This window comes from Phytophthora infestans, genomic scaffold (assembly GCF_000142945.1).
Source record: "Phytophthora infestans T30-4 supercont1.20 genomic scaffold, whole genome shotgun sequence".
NCBI lineage: Eukaryota > Oomycota > Peronosporomycetes > Peronosporales > Peronosporaceae > Phytophthora > Phytophthora infestans.
Genome location: NW_003303739.1, coordinates 1,473,262 through 1,483,862, shown reverse-complemented (window position 1 = coordinate 1,483,862; position 10,601 = coordinate 1,473,262). Strand labels below are relative to the sequence as shown.

Here is a 10,601-nt window from a genome sequence, read left to right as displayed (position 1 = left end):
TCGCTCGCCAGAAATCCGTCAAGTGCTCGCTTGTATTCGGTCTTTGTTATGTTGTAGTTTTCTCGTTGTCTGAAGGTTGGACGAGCACGTAATCGCTTCCTGGGACTGGTGATGCCAGCAGCGTAGGTAACGTTAGTTCACTCACCTAGAGACCGAGCTCTAAATATGTAGCCCACAAATACAGACTAAACCAACTAAAATGCCATACTGAACGTCGTCGGTGGCAATACATTCGCCACCTGGCAGCGTTCAGCCTTCGAGTAGCGCTTCTTGATCACCGCCAAATTGTTCGACGGCGAGTTAGAGTACAGCGTTTGGAGCTCTCCCATACACTTTTTCAGGTCCGACCAGTTGTACTGACAAGCATCCACCAGTTCCTTCGTCTAAAGGCGCAGCAAATACACACATCCTGTTACTACCTACAGCTCCATAGCACAGTTTCTAAGTCACAAAAGATGCAGGCCTACCATTGGGAACCCGTCCATCGTGTACATCGCCATCGACAAGCAGCACGCAGCCACAACCGACGGCAAATACTTCAGAAACTGGTACTCTTGTAGAGCCAGCTCAAGCAAGTAATGCGCCAGCATGGACGTCTTCTTCTGGATAGGTGGGATCATACGTTCGTAGATGTTGAGAAAATCCAGCGCTGCACAAAGAAAAACTAGTGAGCTTCATTCAAGCCCATGCATGACAGGAAAATGATTGCCGCGTACCAGTGGGCACCGAAAGTGAAAAGTTGAGGGTGTTCAACAGTTTTTCTTCCATCTCCAGCACTTCCACGGACGTGTACACGTTGTCGGCGCACATGGCGAGATCCTCCACTCCGATGTAGGATACATCTTCACACTTGGACGCGACGTGCAGACACGTCGCTCCAAGAAGTTGAAACTGCGTCTTTTTCACCATGACGATGTCCAGGTATCGATCTGTGTAATTAACTGCCAAGAAGGCGGTCCTCAGGCACATCTCGAACACGTCCACCACTAAATCAGAGCACAAGCAAACGAAATGTACGTGTCAGGACACAATACTACAGCCGCGCAAGTCAGCATCCCTTACCTTCAATTAGCCAGTCGACAAGCATTGATCGGTGGGCAGGTCGGAGCGTTTTCTGGCGGCTGCAACATGCATGGACATCGTAAGTATTCACGAACTCCCCTTGTGTATGCTTCACCCCACGCACCTCAAGTACTTGATCTCTCTCCATGAATCTAGCTCTGTCTGGCGCAAGTATGCGTGGAAGAGCTCCACATGTTCAGGAGTCGGGCCGATCCTTGCGCGGCTCATCGTGTAGCACATTTGGTCCATAGGAATCTTTGGTGTCAGCGGTAAAAACGAAGGCGCCTCGCTGGAGAAATACGGATGACGAAGCGCATCTTCGGCTGTAATTCGCTGGTCGGGGTTGTATACGAGCAGCTTCGTCAGCAGGTCGATACCAAGATCCGAAATTCCCGGGAACAGGCGATTCAAAGGTCGGCGCTTCCAGTGTGGGAACTCAAAGTGATAGTTCGGCAAGGACGAAAAGCCTGGCCACGTTTCGGACGTGGGTGTCGACAGCTTGCTGAAGATCTGGAACAGCTGATCAATCTCTGAAATGCCTGTGAAGAGGGGCTTGCCTTGGGCCATCTCAGCAAAGATGCAGCCAACTGACCAGATGTCTACCGCCGACGAGTATCCGCGCACTCCCATCAAGATCTCTGGCGGCCGGTACCACAGCGTCACCACCTCCATTGTGTAGGTTCGACGAGGGATTCCTGTAGCTCGGACTAGCGCAAAGTCAGAGATCTGCAGCGTAGCATCGCCTGAAACATACCCGACAATGTAAGACACCAAACGTAACTCCATCGCGAGTGCGCAAGCCCACCAACTTACTGAGATCGTCTGTGTCGGACGTCTTGATAAGCAGATGTTTCGGTTTGAGGTTGCGGTGCAAAACGCCTCGGCGATGGCAGTACGCGATGGCATCCAGAAGTTGGTGAAGAAGTTTGCGAATCTGACGAATAAAACGAGAGAAACCGTAAAGAAGGCGAAGAGGATGACGTTTCCCGCGTTGTACTTACCACAGCCTCCGGCAACACGCGACCTCCATTCGGGTCACCCGAAGGATTAATAATTTCATGTAGCGTTTTGTCCACGTACGGGAAAAATACGTGAAGCTCGTCCTTTGCGAGACTAATGAGCTCAAGAGACGCAATGTGGTCGTGCTTGATTCCCTTCAGCACAGCTAGTTCTCGGAGCATGTAGTAAGGAACTCCTTCGCCCTGTGGCACATACCAGCGCGAGTATTAGTACAAGCGGATAAACCAAAATTCGTTCTGCACACATACCTTGGGGAACACTCTGGCCTTCTTCATAGCCAAGATCTTGCCAGACGATCGCTGACAGCACTTGATACAGGTTCCCTCGGTCCCTTTGTTCTTTATACCCAAGTTCTTGAAGTTGATCCAGTTCACTGATCCTTCCGGCGTCACACTGGCAAGAGATCGGTACAACGAGCGTCGACTGGTGAGCTCTTTCCACTTCTTCGACACTTGGGCCATATTCTGCAGATCCTTCGCCGTCACTAAGAAGGAGAACACGTGCAAGATGATGTCGATAGGCTGCAGGTCGAAGTGCTCCGAGGGAGTCGGCACCGCTTCCACTTCCTCCATTTTCACTTCAAGGGGCCCATTTCCTTCCCACTCTTCGTCATCATTGGCAGCAGGAGAGGTAATCAATATCTCTCGACGTACCACTTTACTTGCACGATGCTCCACCGCTCGTTCCGACGGGTCAATCGAGAATCCCTCCTCGCCTGCTTCCTGGCTGTGAATGTGTTCCCTGGCATACGCCACAAAGTCCGTCGTCTTGTCCTCCTCACTCGCGTCTTCGCGTTTCCTCTTGCCCACTGTCAATACACCACTCACACATCAACAATCCTCTCCACACACACACACACACGCAGCCAGTCTGCACCTTGCTTACCAAATGGAGCTGCGTCAACTCTGTATTTGGTCTCACTCTTCTCCGTCTTGACATGAGGCTTGTGTTCCTGATTGAGGTCCATAGCGTTGACCTTCTCCTCCTTCACTATCGCATCTCTCTCCTTCTTCTCCTCCTTCACGTGAGTCTCCATCTTCTCCTCCCTCATGCTGTCCATGGACGTCGCCGCGCTACACTGGGACAGATCGAGAGGCTCTGGCTCTGGTAATCCGTCGACGACGGCTGCCTGAGAGCGCGGAGTCCCTCCTAGTGCTGCCAGGATGGGGTTCTCGGCCCCGGGGGTGCACAGTAGCAGCGGCAAGCCACTCCGTTTCCTGTGGGGCTCAGTTCTGGCTGGTACGGCGACTCCGAGCCCTTGATTTGAGGCTCCAGAAGTGGCTCTACGCTTCTTGGAGGGTGTCGAGTCCGAGGAAGAGGACGCGCGATTAGCTGAAGACTGAGCGTCCATCCAGAGATGCTCTGCATTAGTAAATGAATAAAAACTCAATTTTTATAAATACTAGGATTTCTCGACGGTAGAGGCAGCAGAGGCACTTGAGCCTATGTGTAGGATTTCGCACCTGGCTGATATGAGAGAGACTTGGCGCTGGGGCTCGAGAGCAGCGAGGAGCAGGCGCCTGCAGCTCCTTATTGACAGCAGTGAACAAGCCGAGGCGGAGAGATCTCGGGCTCAAGTTTCCTTTTAGTTTTTGTATGGACGGTTCATTGATTCCGCGCGCATTTTTCTTCTTTCAGTGTAGCAGAGACCAGCACTCTCGTGGTTTTTTTGCGAGCTGATTGGACAGGATTTGGTAAAACTTTGTGCTGATTGGTGGATGAGGAAAGGTGTCGTTGGATTGTGTGGATTTTAGAAGAAAATGGTGAAAAAACTGGAGATGGCTACATCAGGCGAGTGTAACAGTGTGATCGTGCGTTGAGATTGCAACCTGGCTATCTGACAGGCGATCACTACAACGACAGGCTTGTTTGAAATATTGCTAAGCCTGTGCAAGTGTCGCTAGTGCTCCTGTGCATAAAGTTTGGTTGGAGTGCCTGTCGTCCCCACAAATTGCCTCTAGGCCAGAGGCAAGTGCTCTGGCTGCTGTTTTCAACAATGAAACTGCCGACGAAACTGCTCGCTAGAATTGTGATCACACAAATTCTAACGGACAATACAAGAAAGAAAAATATTAGCGGTTTTACTCAGCAATAGATACTCTTATTTATTCTCCATCCAGCGATTAACGAAAACAGCGGAAATATTAAATTACACACAAACTAAACTGTAGAACTTGATGTATAATTGCTGCTGTATCAGAGTGACGCCATAATTGTTTTGGCAAAAATGCCGATATTCACTTTCAAACTAGAGGCCGCATACAATGAAAAAAAACGTGAATGTAGCTTGTGTCGGCCAGGGAAGACATCAAAACTCAATCACCCAGATGATGCTGCTTGAAGGGTAGAGGGTTCAATATAAGTGAAAGTGAATAGCCCAAGCACTTTTGGGTTTATTAATAAAAGGAAAATCAATGACAGCACGCCAAACATATTAAGCTACAGTACCATACTACAGTACCTGTACCAGAGTAATATCTAGCGTGCATTATTAAGAAGAAAAACAATATTAAATTACAGTAATTAGTAAAATGCATTGTATTGTGCTTAAAGATTGTAAGCGCAGTATAATAAATTCCCGAATACCCTAATAAAAGTGTCCCGGGTACATATTATAATAATCGGTGATTTCCGTCAGGTGTCACCAGTACTAAGCCTACGAGGTAGGAATGATTTCTTCGATTTTTAGCGTTAAGCTTTTGCCATTTCTTACTTCAAAGTACTACGTAGTAAAGCTCACGCAAAACAATGACAAAGCATCACCTTCGCAGCCGCGGAATCTGCTTTGCTGCGCTTTTTTTTTTTAACTTATTGACGTAATCTAATCTTGGCGGTCGCATGAGCTTAGTATGACCCATTATAAGCTAAGCCAAATTACAGTAAGATAGGAGCTTGAAAGTACTTCGTACAAACATACACTGGTTGTACATGTACTCACATTTTTCTGGTTTTCTAGTTTGTTTTCTTAAGAGCAAAACCTTGTGTGCTAGCTGCGGCACAGCAAATCATATTATAAATACGCGTGAGCGTTACGGTGCAAGCATTCTAAAGAATCGTGGGCTTCTTTGTCGACGCCTTCGCACTTTCCTATTTTGAAATATATTTATATATACTTACGTAAAAGTAGTAATATTTCTGGTCAATAATAATAATCGGAGATCAATGAGTCATTGACAATTACTTAGTCAGGCATTTCTTTTGCTTCTGATATCAATCAAGCTGAACTTCATACGTCCGTACACGACATACGAATTTAACTGATGACGGCTGTCTAGCAGCCTACCTTGCGGTAGTTGCTGTCGCAGAATAACAGGTACTGGGTAGCAAGATAGATTGGTGACGATACTTTCCATCATACACTACCAGTGGCAACTTGACACCGAGACAAAAGACGGGTTGTAACAAATAAACGGGCGTAGCAATTGGGAGCACAAAGTGCATAGCAATAGATTATTATGCGAGATCGGCAACATTCAAGAATAATAAATGTACATGTAGTAGAATATACTACGTGGTAACAGTTTTATTTGTTATTAAAAAAACGAAGATTGTGAATCACAAAAAGAAAATTTACTCCACAATATAAAGTAGAAGCACTTCGCTTCAGGGCTGATGACGAAAGAGAAGAATGGTTAGCTGACTTATGGATAGGCAGACAGCTAAAATGCCATATTGAACGACTCGGGTGGAGAAACGTTCGCCACTCAGTCCTTGAATACCGTTTCTTGATCGTAGTAAAAGTGTTGGAAGATGCGTTTGAGGACAGCTTTTGGAGCTCCATCATGCAGCCTTGTAAGTCCGACCAGCTATATAGACAGACATTCGCCAGATCCTTCGACTAAAAGCAAGCAGATAATGACATAGTTAGGACACATTCAAGATTGTCGATCCTGCTCAACTCGTGTTCTAACTCACCATCGGACCCTCGTCGATCATGTACATCGCCCTCGACAAGCAACATGTAGCCACAACCGATGGCGAATACTTCAGAAACTGGTACTCTTGTAGGGAAAGCTCAACCAAGTAATGCGCCAACATGGATGTCTTCTTCTCAATAGGTGGGATCAGTCGCTCGTAGATGTTCAGGAAATCCAGCGCTACGATTTTGTGGTTAAACAAGTTCAGAACTCAGTTAATCGACGGAAACAATATGTACCTGTAGGCACGAGGAGTGCGAAGTTGAGAGTGTTCAACACTTTCACTTCCATTTCCCGCACTTCAGTTGCCGTGTAGATATTGTCAGCGCATAACACGAGATCTCTCACGCCAATATAAGTTAAGTCTTCCATCTTTGACGCAGCATGCAAACAGGCCGCCCCGAGCAATTGAAGTTGCGATTTCCCCACAGTTGCAAATTCCAGGTAGCGATCGGTGTAGTCGACAGCAAGAAAAAAAGTTCGGGGGGACAATTTGAACACATCCACCACTGTGAAAAGTGTAAGGACAGGTAAGAACCTAGCCGGATCAAAACGATTTAAAGGGGCAGCTTACCGTCAATGATCCAGTCAACAAGCAGTGATCGGTGTGTTGATGTCAGTGTCTCCTGTCGGCTACGCAAGAAACACACCACAGCATTAGCAAATATGCGTGACAAAATGTACAGAAGGTCGCGGCAGTACGTACTCCAAATACTCGACCTGAGCCCAGGTTTCCGCCTCCGTTTGACGCAGGTACGAGTGGAACAGTGCCAAGTGTTGTGGAGTAGGACTCCACATTTGAGCCACTGCGCGCCACATCTGGCTCATGCAATCCTTGACCTTCACCGGAAAGAATACAGGCGTGACGTCGAAGAAATAGGGGTGGCCAAGCGCTTCTTCGGCCGAAATCCGCTCGTTTGAATTGTACGTCAGCAGTTTTGCAAGCAGATCAATGCCAAGATCCGATGCGTCTGGAAACAGAGTCGCCGTGGGTCTACGTTCAAAGTGGGGGAACTCAAACTGGTAGTTTGGTAAGGACGAGAAGCCCGGCCACGTTTCCAACGTGGGGGTCGACAACTTGCTGAAGATCTGAAACAACTGATCGATCTCCGAAACGCCAGTAAACAGAGCCTCACCTCGGATCATTTCGGCAAAAATGCAGCCAACAGACCACATGTCAACTGCCGAAGAATACTCTACCACACCCATCAGGAGCTCTGGAGCACGGTACCATCGCGTCACTACCTCGTCAGTATACGCTTGACCAGGAATTCCTGTAGCTCGAGCTAGCGCGAAGTCTGAGATCTGCAGTGTTGCATCGCCTAAGCAAGCAAAAAAAGTTGAAATATTAACGAAGAATGTCAAAGCAAAAGCCACATCGCAGTCGACAACTCACTGAGATTGGCCTGTTCCGACATCTGGATGAGTAAATGTCTCGGCTTCAGATTACGATGTAGAACTCCACGACGGTGACAGTACGCGACTGCATCCAGAAGTTGGTAAAGAAGTTTGCGAATCTGTACAGTAAAGTATTTCGGTTGTAAAAGTGAAACTGTACACTCTATAGTTTAGTGCACAGTATACGTACCACAGGCTCAGGCAAAACACGGCCGTCTTCACAGCTCCCTGTTGGGTATATGACATCGTCCAACGTGCGGTCCACGTTAGGGAAGAACATGTGAAGCTCGTCCTTGACAAGACTGACGATCTCCAGAGACGTGATATGGTCGTGCGTTGTCCCCTTGAGCAGGCCAAGCTCTCGGATCATATAATACGGCACTCCTTCCTCCTAATTCAACAAGATGAAGGCTACATTAGACGTAATTCCTCCATTTAGACCAGACCCACGTCTGTATGCTTAGACTTGCCTCTGGAAATATTCGTGTCCTCTTCATCGCTAAAACTCTGCCAGTGGAGCGTTCAAGACACTTGAAGCATTCACCTTCGGAGCCCTCGCACTTGAAGCTCAATTTCTTGAAATTGATCCAATTGACAGAGCCGTCAGGAGTCACGCTCGGGAATGGCCGATACAATTCCTGTTCATCGGTCAGCTCTCTCCAGTTCTTGGAGACTAGAGTCATACTCTCCAGGTCTTGGACTGTGAGGAGGAAAGAGAAGATCTGCAAAATAACCTTTTCCACTCCGTCCCCTTTTTGCTCAACAATCACAAGACCCTGCTGCACGTGTCCAAGCCGATTCAGGTCTTCCCTTTGTCACGGAGCACCCTCGAAGAGATCTTAGGAGGAGGTTATTCCTCTCCATTGGCCACGATGAAGCCAATGAACGGCGTCTCCCCAAATGGCTTGTAGCCTTTTGAACCCATTGAACCCACTCCTGGATATTTGAAAGTGGTACTGCTGCCTCGCTTCATTTTTCGCCTGCTTCATGTATTGACTAGTTAGTATTATAGTCAGTAGTCAACTAGCGGTCTGGGCGCCCGCTCCGCGGACGCTAGGGTATGGTTGGTTGGTGTAGTGCGGGCTGACCACCTTCGCTGCGCTGCGGTGGGATTAGCGTTTCTACGTACAGCAAAGCAACATATAGTACATGCATACTGTGTAATACCTATATTACGCTCCAAAACAACACCGCACACAGTATCTTTAGTGCCACATGTTATGATAGATATGATCAGGGTTTAACGTGATCTGCAAGATGAGCACCATCTTACCCGTGAAGGTTTTGTCTATAATCGCATTTGAGCGAATAGCTCCCAAAATGACACGAATCGGAGGCGTGCCCGATGCAAAAGCTAACAAATGCTGTTCAGAAGACATGTCAGTATCAGTGATGATCCACATTGGCATATCCCATTGAGGAATTCCAGTTTAGCTGGAGTAAATACGTCTGCTCAAACATAATATCATCTGTCACGTCATCGCCGTGAGGCAGTCGACACCATATCATTGATTGCGACGGTCTATTAGAGAAAGGTTTAGTCAGCTCCTTGCACGAAGTATCTTTTAGGACAGGTAGATTTTGCCGATAGTCGCGACAAACACCAATATTATGCGTTGCGATTGTTCTGCTGAGCTCTTGATGATATTACTGAAGAATGTTTCCACTATCTTTTGCATGCATTGATTCTACTTGCATAGCTGCCGCACATACTGACTTATTTGCATAGATTCTGACTGATAGAGTGGCGTAGACCCTTTCGAGTGACATTTACTGGCTCCGATATGTATGACGAACATACGAAGCCACATAGCTGTAGGCAGATTATCAGATCGTAGATGTCGTAGACTTGATTCGAATTGTCGCTCATGTACATTATATGAAGTACTTTTGCTGCCTACTTATCAACTCGGCGTGCTATTTGATGTATCCGTGCATATATTGCGAGTTCGTTACTGAGTGTGTATACCACGCGCTCGTGACATCTAAAACCTATGTATAGGATCACTGTCGCTTTCTCGGTTCATTTGCGTCGTCGTGCTGGCTTACTGTGCTTACGCTTCTGATGTATCAGTTTATATGACCAGGCGCGTTGCTAATTCGGCACATGCCATACCGCGGGGATACAGGATAGCTGACCGCGCGTCTGCTCGCAGATATATACGCGCGCGGCGGGTACACGTATAACCATCCCCAGCTCTGATCCCGGTAAATTTGAGCAGGGCTTTAAAGTACGGTACTGCGTACAGACACACCGACTTGACACACCCACCTGTATGGTTTGCACGTCCACACACGTGCTCGTGTCTGTGTAGACATCAACTTATTCGTCGCGCGTGATTCCCACTCAATATTGTTGCTTAAATTTGTGAGCGCGCATAAGTGTAATATACGTTGTGAGCGTGGGTGGTACAGATAGCATCGGTTTGCGTGTGCCAAGTGAGCGAGTGTACTTGCTTTCTACGCAGACGCGTATGCAAACAGGAGCGGTCAGTTTGCAGCAGCAATACAGTACATACCCCGTGCTAGTTATTAGATGAAACGCGCTACGCTCTATAGATGCGTCAACATGCTCGGTAGCGCCACAGTCAGCTTACCGTATGTGCGGCCCCAAGCCTCGCACCGTCATCCAGTATACCAAAAACAAAAATAGGTAGGAAAATAGGGGCATAAAAGGGTATATTTACCGTTACTTCCTCTTCTGCTGCTTCTTTTGCTCGATGTACTTGGCATTTCGGGCGGTCAGCTTGCGATGGCGGCTGCGGATCTTACTCTTGTTGGGGTACCAGTCAAGGCCCATCGCCTTCTTGACGTTTGACAGGCTTTCCTGGCGGCGCACTTCGGTCGAATCAGGTGGTGGGGCTTTTCCTCCCAGAACTCAACCGCTTTTGAGTCGCTCTCGCAGGCAGTACAGCGCCGCACGATGTCCCGCCCGCTGATTGTACGGAATGCGTAGCCGTACTGCAGCTTCCCGCAGCAGACGCAGCGCTCTCGGGGGTCCGTCGTAGACCGCTGCGGGTTCAGCAGAAGTGGGTCAATCTTCGCCTCGCATTGCTTGCACGTAGGGCCCACCATTTTGCAAACTGTGAGTAAGTTAGCAACATATATTATTTTAACCAATTACTTGCGTCCAAATATTAGCCAATGGCACGAAAATAAAAAACGGATATTTATTATTTAAAACAAAATATTAAAAAGTGATGA

The 10,601-nt window shown here is 47.7% G+C and overlaps 2 protein-coding genes across 2 annotated transcripts; both read right to left on the bottom strand.

Moving 5' to 3' along the window:
• Positions 1-10: 10 nt before the first annotated feature.
• Positions 11-3,433, bottom strand: PITG_10830 (cyclin-dependent kinase with F-box domain, putative; the record flags this gene model as incomplete). The annotated part of the gene is made up of 9 exons (XM_002901603.1): positions 11-383; positions 468-649; positions 717-986; positions 1,063-1,121; positions 1,187-1,805; positions 1,876-1,996; positions 2,064-2,264; positions 2,331-2,890; positions 2,968-3,433. The coding sequence occupies 9 exons, from the start codon at positions 3,431-3,433 to the stop codon at positions 195-197; spliced, it is 2,667 nt and encodes an 888-aa protein (XP_002901649.1).
• A 2,172-nt stretch (positions 3,434-5,605) lies between these two features.
• PITG_10829 (cell division protein kinase, putative) lies at positions 5,606-7,803 on the bottom strand (the record flags this gene model as incomplete). The annotated part of the gene is made up of 7 exons (XM_002901602.1): positions 5,606-5,920; positions 5,998-6,179; positions 6,239-6,508; positions 6,574-6,632; positions 6,706-7,321; positions 7,396-7,516; positions 7,588-7,803. 7 exons carry the CDS (start codon positions 7,765-7,767, stop codon positions 5,606-5,608), a joined length of 1,743 nt encoding a protein of 580 aa, XP_002901648.1.
• Between the last annotated feature and the right edge of the window lie 2,798 nt (positions 7,804-10,601).